Raw genomic sequence first — 22,343 nt, 5'->3', positions numbered from 1 at the left:
AAGTTTTGGAAATTTAATCAATGGATTAAGTCTTGTTCAAAAATTTTATAAAGCTGTAAATTATTCACAATGCTAGCATTCAACCTCTAGCTGCTGATTTCAAGAATCAGATTCACGCCTAATGTGTGTTCCATCTACTTACACATGAATTTAACAGGAATACGAATGATTTCATATTGCAAAGTATCTCTCAGCTACCATGTGCAACTCTTGCAAATACTGCCTATTTCTAAATCAGGAGGGCCTCCCCAAATACACGTTGCAAAAAACCAAAAAATGGATTCTCAGTACTATTGGGAAGCAAGAGCTAATGTGGCAAGAACTTCCTGCCTTTATGCTGAGAGGGAAGAATGAGAAAGTTTACTGTCTTTTCTCTTTCTGTTGTTGAACCCAAGTTCGTACGCCCCACGCACAGTGAGGCCAGACTGAAATGTCAGAGTCTGGAGCAGGGAAAGGTTTACTAATCGAGGAGGTGTCAACACAGAAGATGGGAGACCTAGACTTGTCTCAAATCCATGTCGTTAGCTGGCTGGGGCACAAGGTTTTTAAAGGCAAGGAGGGTAAATGGGAGAGGGTTGTTGTTTTTTTTTTCTTACATCTTTATTGGAGTATAATTGCTTTACAATGGTGTATTAGTTTCTGCTTTATAACAAAGTGAATCAGTTATCCATATACATATGTTCCCATAACTCTTCCCTCTTGCATCTCCCTCCCTCCCACCCTCCCTATCCCACCCCTCTAGGTGGTCACAAAGCATGGAGCTGATCTCCCTGTGCTATGCGGCTGCTTCCCACTAGCTATCTACCTTACGTTTGGTAGTGTATATATGTCCATGCCTCTCTCTCGCTTTGTCACAGCTTACCCTTCCCCCTCCCCATATCCTCAAGTCCATTCTCTAGGAGGTCCGTGTCTTTATTCCTGTCTTATTCCTGTGTCTTTTTTCCTAGGTTCTTCATGACATTTTTTTTTCTTAAATTCCATATATATGTGTTAGCGGTTGTCGGATGCGTGATCAGCTCGTGGACCTTCTTCTGATTGGTTGGTAGTGAGGTAACAAGCGGATGTTTCAGAAATCTTTATCATCAACCTTCTGGTTCCAACTAGTTTGGGGTCTATGTGCTTGTGGTCAGGATGTAGTCACCATCCTCCACCTGGGTTGGAGTCTTAGTTTCTGCAAAACATATCAAAGATGTGCATCAGATTGTTACCAACATCCCTTCAGGAGGGACGAGGAGTCCTGTGTCTCTACAGCCCTAATGATTAACTGCTTGAGCTAGCTCTTTGGGACTCAGAGAAGGCCTAGGAGACTAAAGCCTCCCCTCCCCCATTTTGTTTTCTTTCTATAAAGAAGAAACTTGTTTTGTTTTTTTTCGTTTTTAACCCAGGAGGGCCCCCGCAGGGTCCTGCCCAGTTTCATTACCTGTAAGTCCACTCAAATCCTCCCTGAATCCTGAAGCGCTGTCTGTCTACTTTATCAGCAGTAGCATCACCCGCAAAGCCACAGGACCTTTGGATATAATGTCCAAATGCCTGATATTTCAAGGACAGAGTACAAGATGGGAAGAATGTTTCCCCTGGGGTCTGAACACGGTTGGTTGTGACGAGGGATGTTTCGGGTTATGGGTCACCCTGTGCCAATACCAGGTACCAGACCCCAAGTGACAGAGGTGCTTGTGCGTTGCTGAATGAACTTTGCATGTGTGTGTCCATGTGTGTGTGTGTCCGTGTGTGTGTGGTATGTGAGGGCCTCTGAAGCTCTGGGTTGCAGGTAGGGGCCCCAGTGGCCCAGGTCTAAAGTGGCACCGTCCCCACATGGTGTTCAGCATCTCCATAAAATAGTGTCTTGAATCTGTGCCCAGTCCCATCATCTCACACCTGGACCATGCCACTGCCCAACTGCTCTGCCAAGTTCTCCTGCTCTTGCCCTCCCCATCCCCTGACTAGTCTGACTAGTCAACCCCCCTCCACCTCACTTAAAATTTTTCCGTTTCTCCCCAACACCCCCAGACTCCACTGCAAACTCCTCGGCCTGGCTTCCGCGCTCTGCAGCTCGGGTTCCCATCAACGTCCCCGAGCATCAGCCCCCATCTCTCCGACCCCATCACAGGCTCCAGCCACACAGAGCATATCCTGGTCCTTCACATACCACACTCTCCCTCACCCGCACTCTTCCCTCTTGAAGAGCTCCAGTCATTTTGCAAGACTCCAATTAGAGCAATGCAAAGTCAAAACACTAACTGAGCTGGCAAAAAAAAAAAAAAAAAAAAAAAGAAGAAAAGAAAAAGAAGGGAAATTCCAATTCTGACAAGGATGTAGAGAAAGAATCATTTCTGCATTGCTAGACTGGTGCAGCATTAAAAATCGTTAGTGTTCTTTGGTTTATCACGTTTTTGTTTTCTCTCTTTTGGGGGAGAGGTTTTTGAAAATCAACTTAATTGAGGTATAATTGGCTTACAGTAAAATGCACACATTTTTGGTTTCCAGTTCAAAGAGTTTCACAAATATACATACGTGTGTAAACACCACCACAATGAAAATACAGAACATGGTCATCTACTTCAGAAAGTTCTCTCATGCCCCTTGGCGGTCAGATGACAAGGCAACCACGGATCTGATGTCTACCATTATAATTCGTTTTGGCTGTTCTAGAACTTTGTATAAATGGAATCATACAGTCCGTGCACTATTGAGTCTGGCTTCTTTGGTTCAGCGTAATGTTTTTGAGATGCATTCATGCTGTTACATGTATCCGTAGTTCATTCCTTTTTGTTGCTAAGTAATATTCCATTGTATGAAAATGCCACCGTTTGTTTTTCCATTTTCCTGTTGGCGGATATCTGAATTGTTTCTAGTTTGGGGGCTATTTTATTTATTTATGTATGTATCTGGGGGGCAATTTTAAATATTGCTAAAGTCTTGCATTTTAAAGACATATGTTTTTCTTTCTCTTGAAAGAAATTTGGATGCTCTCTGACACATATCATCAGAGGAAAAAATCACAATATAAAATGCTATAGACAGCTATATTTCAATAAACCTGGAAAAAATAAAATAAAGTGCTATAAATATAAAGGGAGGACATGCTCAAGGAAGTTGGAATCCAAGAAGTGAATGAAAGGTTATGCGTCCATTCAAATTACAACTGCTGACTATACTGGTACATGAAAACGTATTCAAAATACATGAAATGAATAAGAATACAAAATTGTAAGCTTATCATAATAGTACTTTTGGAAAGTATTTATTTATTCGAATACAGATTTGACCCCGTCATGTAGAAATGCAAATGGACAATGGAATTATTTATGCCATGGTATATACTGAGCGTCCGCTACTTGCTGGGCACTGTCCCAGGGCTGGGAATATATGGGTGAAAAGAGAGGCGAGCTCATATAACAGGGGGTGGGGATATCGCAGAGATAATTTCCTGTTTTAGATACTGAGAGGTGATTCAAGTAAAACATTTACTGGAAATAGACGTTCAACTTAGAAGCCCCTTTCTTCTGGAAAGGTCCCTGCCTCCAGGACCGGGTTGGAGGCCTCTGGACTTTTGCTCTTTCACAGGTGTCACCACACTCAGTTGGAACTGATCCCACGTTTGCCCTCACCTCCCACCCCTCAACCCCTCCCCCGCTCATTCCCCCCTCCCCTAGCTCACCTGGGAACTCTCTAAGTTGCCTTCAGCCCTTGATGTATGGCTGGGTCCTTCTCAAGTCTTGGCGCTTAGTAGGACAGGAATTGAATGAAAACAGGAGAGTTTGCCGACAGGCCCCTCTATCAATATCTAAACACATTAACTAATATCAGGCCGGCCCACATTCACCTTGCTTTTGAACAGCCAGACCTTTGGACCCTTGTAACTCCTCCAGGTCAGGGACCCAAATTAGACTTGCGGGCTTTACCTATAGCTGGCTTTGTGGGATGGAGGGAAGGTTTTGTGTAAGACCTTTTCCAAGAGCTCACCAGATTGTGTCATAGCTTGCCTCCAGGGCCCCGCCCACAGCTACTTTAAAGGTCACTGGCACCCTCCAGCCACCAGTCTTCCTGGCGGCAGGTGCCTTGTGGTTTCAGCATGGTGCTGCCCTGGGCCCTCGCCGTCCTGAGCCTCATTCCTCTGCTGGACGCCCAGAGTCCGGCGTGCGCCAACTTGACGGCGGTGGTGCCCATCACCAATGCCACCCTGGACAGGGTGAGTGCCCAAGTCCCTGAGTGCCATGGGCAGCTGCTTCCATCTCTGGGCTTCCCTTTGCCCTCCTGATGCCATCCTTTTCTATCCTGGGTCCTGGGGTGAAATTCTGACCAGCCTCTGGAGGCATTTCTTTGCCTCCAAACTCCGACGCCTCTTTGCAAGGTTCCTCAACAGGGAACAATTCTGCACTGGGCAAGGAGGGGCTGCCCAGGGGTGAGGGTGGGGTGAGGGGAGATGTCTGGTCCTCCAAGTGAGCTCTTGCACGTCCACTCCTCATCTGGGGTCCCAGTCTCCTTGTTTGTAAAATGAGGAGAGAGATCTGCTGATTCTCATCCCAGCTGACTCTCAAGGATTCAGCTCCAGCCTCCATCACCAGTTCCTGGCTTCTCCCCAGCTCTCTGGCAAGTGGTTTTATATCGGCTCAGCCTTCCGAAACCCCGAGTACAACGAGTCGGCTAGATCGATCCAGGCAGCTTTCTTTTACTTTGAGCCCAAGCACGCGGAGGACAAGATAATTCTCAGAGAGTACCAGACCACGTGAGACCCCACACACCAATTCACCCTCAGCCTCAGCTTCCGGCTTCCACTCCCAGCTGCAGAAAAACCTTGAGCGAGTCCATCTTCCCTCCCGGCCTCAGCCTTCCCGTTGATGGACTAGGCGGGGGGGGGGGGGGGGGGGGGGGCATTGACTCCAACTGCCACCTGACTCTTGGCCCTCAATGACTGAGATGGGTGACCGTCCACTTCTTGACCATCTTACTGCTTTTCTCCCCTCTCCTGTCTGACTGTAGTGGGAACAAGTGCGTCTACAACTCCAGCTCCGTGACGGTCTATCGCAAGAATGGGACCTTGTCTATATACGGTGAGGCCCAGCCCTCAGGTGGAGGGCTGCTGTGTGGAGTGGGGAGATGGTGGGTTGTCCAGCCTAAAGACGGGGGCCTGGACTAAGGCCCTGGGGGCTTTGAACACAGAGAACACGGGACAGGCCCACCTTTTATATCTCTGTGGCCCCAGTGCCTGCACACAGCAAATAATCAGTAATAACTGCCAACATTGTTGAGCTCTTACTATGTGCCAGGCACTGTTTGAAGTGCTTTATATGGATTAATCCCCTTAATACTCACAAACAACCCTAGGAGGACAGTACAGTGACCAGATGAGGAAACAGAGACGTCAAGTAGTTTCCCCGAGGTCACACAGCTTATAATTAGAAATAGGATCTAAACCCCAGACTGGCTCCAGTCCTACCTCTCTGTCTACTACTCCTTATCTTCGGGGAAAACTCCTTATCTTCGGGGAGCTAAGGGTGGGAGCCTGCATTGGGCAGGCAGTGACTTCGCCCATTTCCCCACCATCACTGCAGAGAGGGCTCCTAGTAGGAGCACACAAATGCTGACGGAATTGAACGGACACCACTTTGCAGCCCCAAGGCTCCTGTCTGGGCTTGATTTCCTCATCTGTAAAATGGGGAGAAAGGCTCTGACAGCCATGGTCCATGTGAGGCTCCTATGATTCCACAGATAGAGAGTGCTCAGTGCAGAGCCTGGCACACAGGAGGAGCGAGTGACCAGTGGCCTAAGACAACCCCTGGTCTTCACTGGTTGGCTGTGTGGCCCTGGGCACACCCAGGTTCCTCCCCCGTGAGACAGGAACTGTTGTGCCGCCCCCGTGGTCTCATCAGAGGCTCTCTCCTCCAGAGTCGGGTAAAGAACACTTTGCTGACCTGCTGCTCACCAAGCACCCCAAGACCTTCATTCTTTCTGCCTCCTGGAACGGCAAGAAGAACGTGGGCATGTCCTTCTATGGTAAACACCTCAAACTCCCACTCCACCCAAGCCTCACCCCAGGACCACCACTACTCGGGCGGGACCCCCAGCACCCCAGCCCTCCCTGGCCTCCCACTTAGGTCCCCCATCATCCTCACCCGGCCCCCTTGCTCCGTCCTGTAGCCGACAAGCCAGAGGTGACCCAGGAGCAGAAGAAAGAGTTCCTTGATACCATCAAGTGCATAGGCATTCACGAGTCAGAAATCACATACAGCGATGAGAAAAAGGTAAGTGCAAGGAGGACCGGGCAGTGGCCCCCCTGAGGGTGGTCCCACCTTGGGCAGCCTCAGAGGCCCAGAGAGGGAAGCTGTCAGTCAAAGCTGCACAGCGAGGCAGGATATCCTGTTTAAGCACCTGCCTCACTGCAGGGCCCCCGGGTGATGGATGAGTGCCCAGGAGGGAAAAGTCACTGGGAATCAGGGAGGACGCCTGGAGCAGGTGGGGAGGATTGTAAAGGCTAACAGGAGGGGAAGAGCATAGCCAAGGTGTGGTGAACTTGGGAAAGAGACACGCACACGGGGAATGATCACTTACAGCTGCCTGCCACACCCCCAGGCTTCTAATGTCCGTGTGATGGGGAATCAGTCTTGTGGTTTTAGGTGTCACCCAAACTGCAAGTCCAGGGCCACCGTCCCAATTTTTGCTGGAACTGAGCATTATCTGTATAATCTTCTTAATACTTTCTTTTAAACCTGTGTTAAATGCAAGGCTTTACATGGTCTCGTCCTGTGTAATCATATCTGAAATCACAGAGCTGATTTAAACTGGTTACGAAAACCAAAAACTGGTTACACGTTTGTGGATACATGTGAAATACTTTCATGATTATTAAAATAAAAACGTCTCCATCTAGACAGATTTGTGCCACCAGAGGTCATTTCCCGTGACCACCGGTGGCACAAATCATCCCCTGCTTTCGGGAACCCCGGGAAAAGGCGTATGAACACAGACACTGGAGTTGGTCCCGTGGCCAGCAGCCTGCTGCCCCCGTCCACTGGCCGGGGGACCTCGGACAGGCCGCAGGTCACCATGAGCCTCACTCCCGTCATCTTCAAAATGGTGTGAGGGGGCTTCCCTGGTGGCACAGTGGTTGAGAGTCCGCCTGCCGATGCAGGGGACACGGGTTCGTGCCCCGGTCCAGGAGGATCCCACATGTCGCAGAGCGGCTAGGCCCGTGAGCCATGGCCACTGAGCCTGCGCGTCTGGAGCCTGTGCTCCGCAACGGGAGAGGCCACAACAGTGAGAGGCCCGCATACCGCAAAAAAATAAAAGAAAAAAAAATGGTGTGAGGAATCCAGGAGATCAACAGAAGGGCATGGCAAGTCATAAGTGCTCAGACATGCCAGGTGTTAAGGGTTTGAGCCTCCATTTCAGAGGTGAGTAAGCTGAGACTCAGAGAGAGAGAATGACTTGCCCAGGGTCACCCAGCTGAAGCCCTGCTTGGGCTGGAACTACAGTCCAGAGCTTACTTCCCTCTTCCCCCAGAAGACCCCCCCACCCTCCCCCGATCATGTGTTGTCTTCTCCCACCAGGATCTGTGCGGACCACTGCATATGCAGCACGAGGAGGAAAGGAAGAAGGAAGAGGAAGGGTCCTAGCATTGGGTTAGGACCTTGGGGACTCTGCGGGCCCATCCTCAGCCTCCGGCTCACCCTTCGTATCTCAGCTCTTTCCCTCAGTTGCATCAATAAAGCGTCTGTTGTGGTACAGTCAGGTTGTCATTTGCTTGTTCGTTTGTTCATTCGTTCATTCATGTTGTGCCCGCCTCAGTTGAGCCGCGGCCGACCACTGCCCTGAGTTGATCCTTGGTTGGAAGGGCCTTTGCTATCATTCCCAGCACCTGTGCCAGGATGGATGACTATATGCACTGAGTGCTGTGGGAGCCCAGCACAGGGAAGCTTCCTTCTCCAGTGGGGAAGTCTGGGAAGGCTACCTGGAAGGGGCATCTGAACCACTCTAGAAAGATTAGGAGCTTGATAACACCTGCTGTTCCCGCTGCAAGCCAATGATCTGTTTAAGGAACATCGAAGCGGAGGACCCTGAAGAGGAATTCAGGTAGATAGAGGGTGGTGAGGACCCAGGAGTGTGGTGCTGAACACAAGGGCCCTTACTTTATTATTTATCTATTTATTTATTTTTAAAAGATGAATCAGTTTGGTTTTATTTTCGCTCAATTCATGAGATATCGTCAAAATTTCACCATTCATATCAAAATTTCTCCCAGGTGTCACCAAGAAACTGATGATCAATATTTTTTAAAAGAGTTTTCAAGAATCTTATCAGATCATATCGCGTTTCCTAAAGTAAATCCTTTCAGGAATGAAGGAAAGTTTCTCCTCTTAAGTACATGAAATAGAGTCCCTGTCACTTGATTATGAAGGTCACAGGGGTGCCCTGTTACCAAGTCAGGAAGCAGGCTGGCCCACGCACGGCAGCATCCCCAAGTAGCTGGGTCTGGAGGGAGAAGGAAAAGGAAACCAAACCTTCATCCTGAACCAATTAGGGTGCTTTCCACAGAGCACAAAATTCCACAGTTTTCTGCTTATCATCTTCATTTTGGTCTTGCTTACATACAAAACAACCACGCTCGCCTGCCTAGTCTTCATCTGTAAGTAGATCCTCATCCGTCCTTAAATCAGGCGAAGTGAATTGCGGACACGTCCGAGCGTATGGCTTGTGCTCACCCACAGAATTACCTACCTAGAGCCCAGGGCTCCATCAGAGAAGGGAGTCTGCCTCAGCAAACAGTGGATACAAAAAGACAGCAGTCTGAGCAGAAGGAAAACACTGAGCTTATTCTACCTCAAAACATCACTGGGGGGGCTTCCCTGGTGGCGCAGTGGTTGAGAGTCCGCCTGCCGATGCAGGGGACGCGGGTTCGTGCCCCGGTCCGGGAAGATCCCACATGCCGCGGAGCGGCTGGGCCCGTGAGCCATGGCCGCTGAGCCTGCGCGTCCGGAGCCTGTGCTCCGCAGCGGGAGAGGCCACAACAATGAGAGGCCCGCATACCGCAAAAACAAAAACAAAAACAAAAACAAAAAACATCACCAGGAGTTAAAATAAAAGACGCGTTGTTAGTCAGAAGTCCATGCAGGTGAGACAGGAGGGAGACTCGTGTAAACACGAGCACGTTTGGACCACCGTTCATTTCTTTCAGACTCAGCTGTATGTTTTCAGTTTTTCACCCAGCAAGGCTTGCCCAGTTTGGACACTGTTGAGGAGGAAACTGGTTTTAACGTCAGCACGTCACAGACAACCTCCCTTCCTGACGCCCCCTACTCCCCACGTGTCCCCACGTGTCTTCTTCAGCTCTGATCTAAGCCTGGGGCCCTGGGAAGGGCATGGGGCTCGTTCACACTCGGGAACAAAATGGAAAGATCAGTCTTTCACTTGGCGAGGGAGCTGGGACGATCCTGACGAGAGTGGACATGGTGGGATAAAGGCATGGACAGGGCAGGAGTGAGGAGACCGCAGTTGGGGAGCAGCTACCCTGAGGGCACCTGGTGAGCCAGTGAATTGCAGCAGAGGCCGCAGGCCCTGTGGAGCGGCTCTGGAGGTCCTGGTATGAGATTGCAGGGGGACTCTCATCCGAGCTCCCTTTACTGTGTAGGGCCCTTATTTAGATGTCAGCCTGGCCATCTGGGGAGGCGAGTTAGGAGGGCCCAGAGCGGAGGCAGGAAGACCTACACGGAGGCTGCTGTGAGCATCCTGGAAGAGGCGGGTGTCTGGGCCAGGGCAGGGGCAGGATGGGGGAGACTCGGAGGACTTGGGGCCAGGCCAGAGGGGCTGTGTCTCCATGAGATGTCCCCAGAGTGCCCACCTGACACCCAGGAGGAAGGTAGGATACCTAGGGTAAGGTTGGTCCCTCGAATCCAGCCATCTTGCAAATGTGCTTGGAGCCCTCGCCATGGGGCCACGTCTGAGGCTGGCCCACTTAGAGGCATAAAGAGGACTGAGCGTCTGAAGCCAGGATTCCAACAAGGAAGGATGGTCTCCTTCCAGACACAAGGGCTTTGTGACGGTCATGTGAGGGAAGCAGCACCACACAGGTGGCAGAGAAATTGGGCTGAACGATTGGAGTCATTCTATGTGCAAGCGTCCTAAGCCATTTGGAGTGACAGGACCATAACCCTGGCTCCTGACACCCAGTCCCGTGGCTCACGGGCCAGTGTCCTCCAAAGAGCCACAGAACCAAGACCTCAGCATCCTTTGTTCAGAGCTGCAGCCATGCTGTGCCCAGGGCACTGAGGCTGGAGACACTGCTCTGCACCCCCCCTCGGGCTCCCCCTTCCCATCCACCTTCCCATGAGGTTGTGGATCTGGAGGCTCAGAACCAACAAGAAATCTCCCATCTCGGCAAGATGCTGTTTTCAACTCTCCTGAGAAGGATCAGCTGGAAAATGAAATAGAAATGAGTCCTGGAGGGCCGGGAGAAGCAAGTGAGATGAGAGGTGGGGAAGACTGAAGAAAAGGCCAAGGGAAAGGGAAGCAGGAGCTGGGGAGGAAAAAGTCATGGAGGTTTAAGGAGGAAAAAACAGTGACAAAGTATATGGACTTTGGAGTCAGACCATCGTGAGTTCGCACATTCGGAACCTCGGTCTCCTCATCAATAAAATGGGCGCACAGTGGGTCACTTAGCTAAGGATTGGCATCTAGGAGGCGCTCAGTAAATGGCAGCTGTTGTTGCTGTTTGCTGCCAAAAGGAGCACTGGAAAGAGAGTCCAGGCTCATGCTCTTGCAGACACCAATTTGCTGTGTGTCACATAAAAGAAGCTTGGTCTGACGGCCTCTCCTCGCAGGCCCCTCCAGTGGAAAGCTTTATGGTTCTGAGGGGGAAAGCTGGAGAGACAGAAGGCACTGAAGGGAGGTAGGCAGGCAGTCTGGAGATGTGCACCCAACCGGTCCCTCGGGGGAGGGCTCCACTTGACACCAAATCTTTCACCCCACAAACTTGACTTTAGAAACCACAAGTGGATGACACACACCACAGATGTGGGCGGCTTTGGGAATGTTTTTGGTTTTGGCTCTCATTTCTTAAGATCAATATTCACTCTTCTTTATTTGCTCTCATAACGAAAATAGATTTTTTAATGTCCCAAATATACAAATATCACTGACGCACACACATTCCAGAAAAGCTGAAGTCTGAGCTGCTACAAGGTCAGGGAGCAGGAGATGGCCTGGCCTCATGGCCACAGACAAGGACCTGGCAGGAAGCTGGCCGCTGGCTCAATTCCACGGGGGTCCCAGGGTAGAGCCGGGGGTCTCGGGATGAGGTACTGAGGGGGACCATGGTGGATGGCTTTCTGGGCCCTCCGGGGGGTGTCTCCATCCCAGCAGACCCACGGGAAAGGCCTCTCAACTATGGAGAAGCTGGGTGTGTGTCATCCTGAGATATCCCAATGGCCTCAAAGTGCCCCACTGACCACCAGTCACCAGGAGAAAGGTCCCCACCACGTCCTTCCCAGAGACACCTACTCTGGAGTGGCTGGTCACAGGTGGTGGACAAGTTTTCGCCAGAGACCCTGGCCCTGTCCCTTCTTATCTGGCCTCCTAAGAAGAATCCAAGACCAGGAAAATGCTTCAGTTTGAAAAACAGGAATCTGTCCATCCATATATAAAATACATATTGTTAGCCAGAGATGGACACATGCAGGACCAGGAGCCTCCCAGAGATGGCATCTGGACAGATGGTGGCCTCAGTCCCAGCACCTCCTTCAGGGCTGGTCCCTAGGAAGTGACTTCTCTGGAGGACCAGCTGACACCCTTTCCGTTCTGGAAACACGGAGGCTGAGCAGGCAGGGCCGGTGCGGAGGGAGCCCTCCTCACGAGGGTCTGCGGGGCTTCCAGGGCGACAGGGACTGCCCAGCCCTGCCCCCCGTGCGTCTCTGAGCCTTGAGCGCAGTCAGAAGAGGCAGGAGCCCCGCAGGCCGCGGGCCTGGCGCAGGTCGGCCGACAGGGAGCGACTCATGAGCTTGGTGGTGGAGCGGACGCTCTCGGCAGCCTGGACCGCTCGGCTCAGGGCCTTGTTGAGCTCCTCCAGGTCCAGCTGGATGGAGTGGCGGGGTCTCCCGGCCGGCCGAGCGGAGACTGCGGGGGGCCACTCAGCAGCTGCTCGGGCTGAGGTAGGTGCTGCAGGCGCGTAGTACCTGGGGAGAGACGCGAGTGCGTTCACTGACCGCGGAGAGGGCTGGGGGCTTCTCAGCCCCAGCTCGGCCCCTACATTCTGAGTCTCAGGTTCTTCACCTCTAAAATGGGAAAAAGGAGCCCCGCTGAGGGATGTGTTAGAGGGGTGAAGCAAGGTAAACGGGAGTGCCTGAACCAGAACAGTCCCCAAAAAATGGTCTGTTTCATCTACCCGTTCATTGAACAAATGCTAATGGAACATATATGTGCCAGCCAGTGCACTAGGGCCTGAGGTCATCACGGTGAATGAACAACACGGACCCCGTCCGCCGCCTTCTTGGAGCTTCTAGTCTGAGAGCCTGGGAGAACAGGCTCACCCCAGGCTCTGGAGCAAAGCCCCTTCCTCAGAGAGGTCATGTATGGAGCCCTATTTGTCAGGTGTGGAGCGCTGGAGAAACGTGATAATAATAATTAGGATTCTGCAGGAGTGAGAGGGTCTGGCTCCACTCATCCCCCCCAGCCTGGTCCTGCAGGAATGTATGGTGTTGTTTAAAAGTGCTGGGGGGCTTCCCTGGTGGCGCAGTGGTTGAGAGTCCGCCTGCCGATGCAGGGGACGCGGGTTTGTGCCCCGGTCCGGGAAGATCCCACATGCTGCAGAGCGGCTGGGCCCGTGAGCCATGGCCGCTGAGCCTGCGCGTCCGGAGCCTGTGCTCCGCAACGGGAGAGGCCACAACAGTGAGAGGCCCGTGTACAGCAAAAAAAAAAAAAAAAAGTTCTGGGGAAAACCGGCTGAGGAGCCATGAGCTGAAGCACAGGTTTCTCCAAGAAATGACAACTGCATTCCTCCAAGGATGCCAAGTTTAGGGTTCAAAGAAACCGATGCTGGGCAGGAAGAGGGCGTGGCACCTGTGGAGTAAAGTGTGTAGGAGAGAGAGGGACAAAGAAGCATGTTCCCTAAATAGAGCAGGAATGGGTTTAGGAGAACTTGGCCGGAGACATTCACTGGTGTTTTGCTTGGCATGCTGTAAACTCTGGTCTTATTCCTGACCCTTCACTTTCTAAATTGCATTATTGCACAGTGTGAAAAAAGGGCTTTGCTAGGATCTGAACAGATGTCTCTCCAAACAAGATGTACAAATGGCCAACAAGCACATGAAAAGATGCTCAACATCATTAGCCAGCAGGGAAATGCAAATCAAAACCACATGAGATGCCACTTCACACACTCCCCACCCACTGGGTGTCCTCAGAGACACTCACTGCTAAAAGCAAAAAGATAGCCATGAGCGTCTGTGAGGATGTGGGGAGACAGGAACCCTCAAACACTGCTGGTGGGAGTGTAAGATGGTGCCACTACTTGGGAAAGCGGTTTGGCGGTTCCTCAGTTACACAGGGCGCCTGGCCTGGGGCTGGCAGCCTCATCCTCAGGACCCGTTTGCCAGGCTCTGAGATAAGCCCTTTACCAGCACTGTCTTGATTACTCGGTAGGTACTTTTATACCTATCTTACAGATGAGCAAAGTGAAGCTCGGAGAAGCTAAGTGATGCAGGAAGCTCCCCAAATCCTGGCCACCCGCATGACCATGAACAAGCTACATCATTCTCAAGGGGTCCGTTTCTCCATGGAAAACAGCCATATTTAGCTACCTCCCAGGGTAGATCCAATAGGAAAATTCAGGTTAAAAGCTCTGTATGCCCAGTGCTCTGTAAATGTCAGCTACTGAGGACTCCGCCAGAGTCAAAGAGCTGGAAGGAGCAGTGCTGGATTTAAACCCAGAGCTAATTAGCTCCCAGGAGATGCTGGTACGTATCATCTGAACTGAATGAATGGGCTTCTTGAATCCAGTTCCCTCCTTAAGGGCAGACTAGCTGGTGTAAGTACTGGGTTCCCACACACCCCTGCCTTCTGATAATTCTGACGACCAGCTTGGCCTGAAAGTTACCCCAAACTCCCCCTAGGGGAGAAGCTACAAAACAGAACAAACAACAACCAAGAAACCCCCCAAAACCAAAAAACTGGCTAGAAAGCCTCTGGTGCAGAGGCTATAAGGTGGCTGGCCAGCAGGCGGCAGCACAGGCCCATTCAGCTTTCTAAGGGTTCCTGGCCTCAGCCACTGAGCATGCTCGGTCCTGCTGATGGGCAGCTGGAGAAACTTCAGGGTGGCATCAGCCCCAATTCCAGTAGCATTAGAAGCACTATGGTTACTGGCCACCTTCTATGTACTATGGGCTTGCTATGCATCATTTCATTTCATCCTCACCACAACCCATTTCACAGACGGAAAAACTGAGGCACAGGAGCAAAGTGACCTGCTGGCCTGGTCTGTTGGGCACTAAAGCTCAGGGTCTTTCCCCTTCCCCACGGCCTGTCCAGGCCTGAGGACACCAACCTGGCTAGTTCTGCCCACAGGTCTGAGCCTGGAAGGATCTGGAATGACCTCAGAAGTAGAGACCCATGGCTACCGTGGACGCTCAGAGCTTTCTCCTGGGCCACCAAATTCCAGGCAAACCCTTTCCTGTCCAACGAATCAGAGGCCTGAGCATGCAGTATGGCCTCTCTTAACTGCTGGAGCAGAGGGTTCCTTAACGACCCACCCCGTCTCAGCTGAGAGGAAAGCAAGAAACCGCGCTGTACGCAGGACTCCTCATGGAGCTGGATGGAGCCTGGGCCTCTGCTCCTGCCAAGCGCCAGCCCTGATGGAAACTCTGGCCTCTTGCTGCTCACAGACACAGGCTTCTGACAACACACCACTGAAGAGGACCCCCGACCCAGTCATTTTACAGTGAGGGAAACTGAGGCATAGAACTAGCTGATGACAGTCAGGAGAAGGAGAAAGATCTCCTAATTCCAGGGTCCAGGCCTTTTTTTTCCTGCACAGTCCCGTCATGTGGAAGCCACCTTTCCTCATTTTTTCCTCTTACTAATGACACTATTAACAGCAGCAGCATTTGCTGTGATGACAAAAGCTGCCGTTTATTCAGCAAAGAGCATTTGCTGGTACCGCACTACGAACCCCACAAACAGCTCGTGGGGCTCTCGCCACCTGCCTCATTCAATCCTCATACAACTGTACGTGACTGAGACTCTGACCCCATTTAACAGATGGGAAAAGCGAGGCTCAGAGAGGAAGTAGCTTTACCAAGGCCACACCACTAATAAGCGGCAGACCGGATGCCAGTACAGCTCTGACTCTAAAACCTGGACCATTTCCGCCTCAACTGCTGTGCTTTTTCTGTCTTGACTGATGGTACATCCAAGTCCATGTGAAAAGTGATTGCTCCTCTGGCCGTGGACCTGACCCGTATGCCTATAAACTGTCAAGGCCATCGGGAACAAGGAACGTCTGCGAAACTGTCTCAGCCAGGAGGAGCCTGAGAGATGTGACAACTAAATGCATGAGGTAACGTGTGGGGTGGGGGGGATCCTGGAACAGAAAAAGCACTTCGGGTAAAAACTAAGAAACCTGAACGAACTGTGGACTTTAGTTAATAACAATGTATTAATCATGGTTCACTAACTGCACTATACCATATCAAGGTGAGAAGTTTATAACAGAAGAAACTGTGTTTGGGGGGTGGTATAGGAGAACTCCCTGTGTTATCTGTTCCATTTCTCTATAAATCTAAAACTGTTCTAAAAATAAAGCCTAGTTTTTGAAAAAGTATTACTTGCTCTCTGAGAAGTCCCATAAGGAGATGGAAGATGGTTAAGGTCCTAGGTCCCCCTGAGGCCCTCTGCCAGCCTCCTTCACTGCTGGGTCCCCAGGGCCAAGCACTCTCACTGGTGCCCAGGGAGCATTCAGGGTTTGTTGAGTGACTGCATGAGTGTTGGCGGGGGGAAACACAGGACTACTCAGTGCCCGAGTTCTCAGCTACCCAACTCAGGTCTGAATGCCAATTGTTAAGCGATTCAGACCGAAAGGCTAAGAGGGTGGGAACGGAAGGTTCTTACACAGTGGCTGATGGATAAGGCACGAGGGGAACCGAGGAGACGTAGGTAAAGGCAGGAGGGGCTGGCGCTGAGGGCGCGGCAGCCAGATACCACAGTGCAGGAGGCGGCGCGGGCGACGACCCTGTCCGCTTGCTCCTTTGTTTGGGGCTGGAGGTAGAAGATGCGTTTCTCCTGGTGGCGGCCATTTCCGGTGCTGTCAGGGAGGGACACCAGAGAGACACAGTCTCACCACTTGGGAAGATCCAACAGAGAACAGAGGGTCCTCCCAGCCCCACCAGCCCCATTAGAGCTGGACACGGGGCCGGCCATGCCGGGAGTGCCTCGCTTTGGGGAAGCCGACTCTCATCCAGTTTGCTCCATCCCAGACTGCGCAAGCTGCCACCCCGGCTAAGTGCCCCCTCCCAGGGGCCCACGCCGGAATCCAGGGGAGCTGGGGGAAGAGACGGAGCATCTGTCCCTACCAGAGCCGGCTGAGTCTGGGCCCTCCCCCTTGGAGGAGGACCCAACTCGACCACACAGCGGACATCGCTGGGTCTCAGTGTGAGATGGTCCCAGTGGGTCCTTGGTGACAGCATCACCTGGAAGAGGAGGCAGAGACGTCAGGAGAGGCTCATGTCTAAGTCACTGGGCCCCCACAAGCCTCCCGCAGCACTGAGCTTCCCTCAGGGACCACTGCAGAGGAGACAAGCGGCCCCCACTGGGTGACAGCAATATTGATGGTAACCATGACACTGAGAGGCATCTCCTGAGCCAGGCCCTCTGCTCAGGGTCTTCATGCATTAGTTGATCAAATCCAACAAGCCACTGGTCTAGCTACCATCATCACTCCCCCATTTTACAGATGGGCAAACTGAGGCTGCAGAAGGTTGAATAATTTGCCAAGTCTCAGAGCTGGGAAGCAGTGGTCCTCTGTCTGATCTCAAGCCTGGTTCTCCCGACTGGAGCCCTTGTACCTACGGGTCATCCTCCACAGTGACACAGGCCCATTCTCCAGGTGGGACCAGCCCACAACGGCCCCTGGGCACCAGGGCGAGTCAGTGGAGGCCTAGTGAGCAGAAGGAGAGTGGGCATCCTGGTTCTCTTCCTGTACAAATCCTCAGCGCCACAACTGGGAGAATTCCAGGGTCCATCTGCTTCTCCTTCAGGCCTCAGCTCAGCGTCACTCCCTCTGGGAAGTCCCACCACCCACCGGGCTGAGCTATGTGCTCCCCCACCCCAGTTCTGACCATTCAGTTTCATCTGCTTAGCTGAAGAGTTTGTTAGGGACAAGGCCCAGGGCCCAGTATGGGAAGGTGCTGAATAATGAATGAGTGGTAGGCTTGTTGGGACTCTAGCAAAGGCGCAGCCATCTAGTGGTGAAGAGCCAGGGCTTCAGAGTCACAAAGACCTGGGTTCAAATCCTGCCTCTACCACTCGTAAGTTGTGTGCCCTTGGGCAAGTTACTTACTTCTCGGAGCCTCAGTTTCTTCACTCATATAATGGACATAGTCATAAAATGTGCAAAACCTACTTCATAGGGTTGTGAGGATTAATGTTAGTACAACCCTTAGCATGTTGCCCTGTATATAGTAACGGCTTGATAAACGACAGCTCCATCATGATCATCATTATTGCTTGAAAGGGCCTCAGAGACCATCTCCAAACCTTTCATTATGGATGTGGACCTGAGGCTCAGAGACGTTAAGGAACTTGCCTAATGTCACATAGCGTGTCGGTGGCAGAACGGGGACTAGAACCTGGTGTCCATATTCGCAGGCCACTTCTCTCCCCACTACTCTTCCCCTAAACTCTTGGGTTTGGGGGAAAGAGTGAGGAGTGGAGGGAGGACAGAGGGGAGATAAGACAATCAATGCTGCCAGCCCCCCTGCTGCTTGCACCCCTCCCCGCATCAGGACCTTCTGGAATCATGTTCATGTCTTCTCTATGTCAAGGTGAAGGAGAGTGGCTTCAGGCAAAGCACCTGGAGGAATAGATGTGAGGGCAGGACTCCCTGGGAGGGCTAAGAAGACCAGAAAAAAAATCTCTTTCCCTTGTCTGGATCTTGACCCGCGCACAGCTCAGGGTGGCCCATGTCTGGCCCAGCTGCACCCCCAAGGCCAAGGGCAAGAAGCTGCAGCCTCGTAGCCTTGGCCGCTTCTTCAGGTACCATCCCCTACCTGGATCCTCTGTCCTAGCGGGTCGGCAGTGGGGACAGGAGACTGGGCCGCTGCCTCTTGGGACAGTCTTGGGGGTCAGAACATGGTACTCCTGGCCTGGGGAAGAAACCATGACAGTCAGTGTCAGTTGGGCGTGGATGCAGCATGGGGGACGATTTAGAAGGATCTCTCTCCTCTTCCTCCAAATGGTTTAACAGTCTCCCTCTCAATCTTTTTCTCATGCACACACACACGTGCACACACATGTGATATATGTGCATAAATATGTAGCTGTGTAATTGGGCATGTACATATACACATATACATAGAAACACTTTTATTTGTCTGTTTATTATAAGCTCTCATCTCAGATCCTATTTGGGGACCAGCTGCCTAGTTCTCGATATACAGAAGCAACCAACAAATGCAAGCTCAGTCAGGGTTGGAGAGCAGGCCAGGAAGACAGGACAAGCAATGACACAGTGTGACGCTAGTCCCGCATACCCCGGCTTGCTGGTTAGGATTAGAATGGCTTGGGCATGGAGTCAGTGGTGTTTTCTCTGTGCTCCAAGCAGCTGGAAAATAGGGATAGTCATACTGTGGGTTTCATAGCCTTGTTGGGAGGACTGAATGGGGTCATATCCGTGAGGTATCCTGCCCCGCGCCTGGCAGATGTCAAGTGCTCAAGGTTATCAGAAGGTTGGACAGGGTCTTGGGACTGCACCCAGCCCTGCCATCCCGTGCCTCGTCCATCCCTGAGTCTCAAATAGGACCTTCAGAATGTTGCCTGATTAATTACTTTTTCTCTCCCCTCTGCCGTGCAGGGTCCCCACTTTATACTCTGTGTGTGTTGCATTGGGGCCCCTGGACGCGCTGCTGCTTTCACTTCTAACCCTCGGCTTCTATCTGCTCGGCTGGGAGACATTGTATCTCATTTCCTGCCTTCTCTGCATCGTATCTGAGGTTAACAGCCCTCCCTCCCAGTGAGGTATGGGTGAGAGCCACGTCTATAATTTACTTACTATAATTCACACATTTACTCTAATTGCTTATTTGTTACTGGTCTTCTCTGCTATGCAGTCAGATTCATGAAAGTAGGAGCCGTATCCGTATTTGTTTTAATGTTAAGCACTCTGAAATCCTACTATGTGTCACCTCAAGCCTTACTACGTGCCGGGTACCCAGTCGGTGAGACACGGGGCCCCCTGGGGAATCAGAACCTTAAGGCGGTCCAGGAGTGATTCCGTGTTCACCCTGTCACCCAGGTCCTGCAAACATCAAGCTCTCCTTAAACTGCTTCATGAATGACCAGCTGAACGGGCTTCCCCAGAACCAAGCATGGGCCCCGACAAAGGGGAGGCCTCAGAAACCGTTTGCTGAGTGAATGAATGAACAAACACACCCAGATTCAATGAGACAATACTCCCCGATGTTTCTGTACCACACAACTCATAAAAAATGATAGTATTTCAATGGCCCACTGGCTAAACGGAAGAGCCTTCTCAGGACAGAGACCAACCTGGGGACCATGCCCACCCAGCGCCCCCTCCTGGCCCACCTGTGTATTGGCCCCGGAAGGTGACCCTCTCTGGCCGACCGGTGCTACCCACTCCTCTCCTTCTATTCCGAGCTGCCTGTGGACTGTCCTCGGTGGTCTTGCCCCTCTCAGAGAACAGCCTGGGGGAGGCTGGCTCAGATTCGGAACCTGAGGTGGAAAGAGGGGCATCAGAGGGGGAGGGGGTGGGGGGGTCACATAGTTTAGGGAGTGGGTGGATCACGAGTTCAGGCTCTGGGGCAGGCTTAGATTTTAAACCCAGCTCTGCCCCTTAGTAATCACAGCTGACACATCTGGACCCCTGGCCTTGTGCTAAGTGCTTGGCATGCTTCACGTCACGTACCCTCACAGCAACCCCAGGAGCGGACGCTATTATCACTGCACTGTTAGCTGTCTGTTTAACTGTGCAGGGCAGGTGAACAACCTGGCCAAGGCCACACAGCTAGAAAGGAGTGAGCTGGGGCCACTGATTCCAGAGCCATATTCCTTCAGGCAAGTCCCTTGTGCTTCCGGGCTTTGGTGTCCTGATCTGCAGAACGTGGATAATACGACCCCTCTTGCAGTGACGATTAAGCAAGATGATACACATACACAAAGCCCTTACGGAAACCGCAGCTCACAGCACGTGCATAGCACACTGCTGCTGTCATTAGAAGTACGTGGTGTTTCAGAGCACTGCAACTACCTAAAAAAGACACCCGAAACCTTCTGCAAGTTTCCTCTAGGGCTGTTGCTGTAGTCCCTGACCACTGAGCCAGCATGCCCAGACTGTGGCCTCCAAAAATCAGTCCAGGCGGGTGGTCACTTACTCAGGGACAATCGAGGCACCTCCCGAGGCACCAAGGAGGACCTGGCTTGCCTCCTTCCTGCGGGGACTGCTTGCTCTGCGCCCCCAGGCTCACCAGACAACCTCTCTGTGGATTTACTAGCAAAAGGGAGAGAGAGAGAGATGACGTCACTGGATGAGGTCTCATGCAGCCTTTAAAGATGATCAGTGAGAAGCCCAACCCAGAGAAACGCTTATAACATAAGGAAAGAGGAGAATACGAAAGTCAAAACCGAAGACTCTGGAGTCAGACTCATAGAAAATGGCTCTGAGCCTCTCTGCCCCTCAGTTTCCTCATCTGTCAAATGGGGATAATAGGAGCAATGACTTCAGAGGGTTGTTGGAAGGACTGATGAGACAATGTCCATTAAAAATGTTAACGTAGTGCCCTCCAATAGAAATACTCAGAAGTTAGTTAGTTAAAGATGCTTTTATAAGTCATCATAAGTGAATAGCTGCTGAGTGAGTGGGTGAGAGGGTGAGCGTCCTGAAAATGTTCTAGCTCTTCACTTGGGTGATGAGTTCAGGGATATTCCCTGTATCATGCTTTATTATTAACACATATGTTTAATATATTCTTCTATGTATCAAATATCACATGGTAAAAAAAAAATGTAAGAGTGAATGAATGAGTGAATAAGCGAGAGAGGGATGTGGCCGTGCCTGAGTCCACATGTCTGGGGAGAGCCAGAGGTTGGCCAGCTTGACCCTCTGCAGCTCCCACCAGGGCATAGGGGCGGGAGTTTGGGGTTCACCCACCTGCCATAATGGGACCCCCAAGTGGCTGAGGAATCAGCTGGCTGGTCCCGGACCCGGGTGGGGTGGTCAAAGTTGGACGCTGGGCGCTTCGGGCTGCCCTGGAGGTGCTGGTGCAGGCTGTCCTCCAGCCGGAGCCGGAGCCGGGAGACCTCTTCTTGCAGCTCACGGATGGCCTGGCTGGGGTGGGGGGGTGGCGACAGGAGAAAGAACAGATGCACAGTGAACATAGCTGCAGCCGCCGCCTGAGTGCTGCCCGGATGCCAGGTCTTCGTCCTTTTCCAGCAGGCACCGTCCGACTCTGCTGTCGGTGGATTCTCCAACTTCCCTGTGTGTCCGCTTTTCTTGCTACACATCGTGACACCCCTCTGAGTTCGTGTCCCTCCCTGCGCATTTGGTGAGCAAAGCAGAACCTTCTTCGAGGTTTACCCAACCTAGCATGCAGGGCCTCTGAGTAACTATTCTGAAACACCAGTGACAAATTCTCAAGATAGAGATGAGGATGCAGAGAAGAGAGGGCATTGGCTCAAGGTACACTTTAAAATTTCAATTCGGACCTGCCTCGGCCCCCGGGCTGCCCTCCCCTTCCTCAGCCTCTGTCTGTAGAAACCCTAACTATCTATGCAGGCCTGGTTCCTTCCCGCCCTTGCTCAGCCACCCCTCCTGGGTTCCCCCAAACATTTCCTACATTGTTCAAGCCCATCTCCCTGCTCCTGGCGGAAGATGCTTGTTTATCTGTCTCCTCCACCAGACACTGAGCCCCTGGCAGGCAAGGAGTGGGCCTCCCCATCTCACAACCGCTGAGACCTCATAGATGCTCAGAGAATGGCACTGAGCTGGCCTCCAGGCTCCCAGAGGGAACAGAGTAAATGTGTGTGTGTGGAGAAGGGACAAAGACACACGGTGCTTCCCATCGCCCACTGAACGTGAGCAGGCTGGAAGCTGCAGGGGTGCCAGAGGCAAGGCTACTGTCATGCTG

At 51.9% G+C, this 22,343-nt stretch overlaps 2 protein-coding genes across 2 annotated transcripts in view; one reads left to right on the top strand and one right to left on the bottom strand.

The window, feature by feature from the left end:
- The first annotated feature begins 4,025 nt into the window (after window positions 1–4,025).
- On the top strand, window positions 4,026–7,724 carry LOC132427129 (alpha-1-acid glycoprotein). Its single transcript, XM_060014269.1, has 6 exons — window positions 4,026–4,189; window positions 4,584–4,726; window positions 4,981–5,051; window positions 5,887–5,994; window positions 6,139–6,242; window positions 7,548–7,724. The coding sequence occupies exons 1-6, from the start codon at window positions 4,073–4,075 to the stop codon at window positions 7,611–7,613; spliced, it is 609 nt and encodes a 202-aa protein (XP_059870252.1). The 5' UTR covers window positions 4,026–4,072; the 3' UTR covers window positions 7,614–7,724.
- A 3,242-nt stretch (window positions 7,725–10,966) lies between these two features.
- Window positions 10,967–22,343, bottom strand: part of AKNA (AT-hook transcription factor) — a 42,681-nt gene continuing 31,304 nt past the window's right edge. Inside the window, exons 16-22 of the mRNA XM_060014268.1 lie at window positions 21,368–21,544; window positions 20,592–20,707; window positions 19,786–19,932; window positions 18,249–18,344; window positions 16,554–16,670; window positions 16,093–16,285; window positions 10,967–12,164 (exon numbers count right to left, since the gene is read on the bottom strand). Coding sequence (XP_059870251.1) covers window positions 11,921–12,164; window positions 16,093–16,285; window positions 16,554–16,670; window positions 18,249–18,344; window positions 19,786–19,932; window positions 20,592–20,707; window positions 21,368–21,544 — 1,090 coding nt within the window. The 3' untranslated portion in view covers window positions 10,967–11,920. The remainder of the gene's footprint in view (window positions 12,165–16,092; window positions 16,286–16,553; window positions 16,671–18,248; window positions 18,345–19,785; window positions 19,933–20,591; window positions 20,708–21,367; window positions 21,545–22,343) is intronic.

Source organism: Delphinus delphis, chromosome 6 (assembly GCF_949987515.2).
Source record: "Delphinus delphis chromosome 6, mDelDel1.2, whole genome shotgun sequence".
NCBI lineage: Eukaryota > Metazoa > Chordata > Mammalia > Artiodactyla > Delphinidae > Delphinus > Delphinus delphis.
This window is presented reverse-complemented; position numbering and strand designations above follow the sequence as displayed.

Coding starts and splice junctions, on each gene's coding strand:
- LOC132427129 (XM_060014269.1), top strand. CDS start 4,073: ATGGTGCTGCCCTGGGCCCTCGCCGTCCTGAGCCTCATTCCTCTGCTG. Junction 4,190..4,583: donor CCAATGCCACCCTGGACAGG/GTGAGTGCCCAA, acceptor GCTTCTCCCCAG/CTCTCTGGCAAGTGGTTTTA. Junction 6,243..7,547: donor CATACAGCGATGAGAAAAAG/GTAAGTGCAAGG, acceptor TTCTCCCACCAG/GATCTGTGCGGACCACTGCA.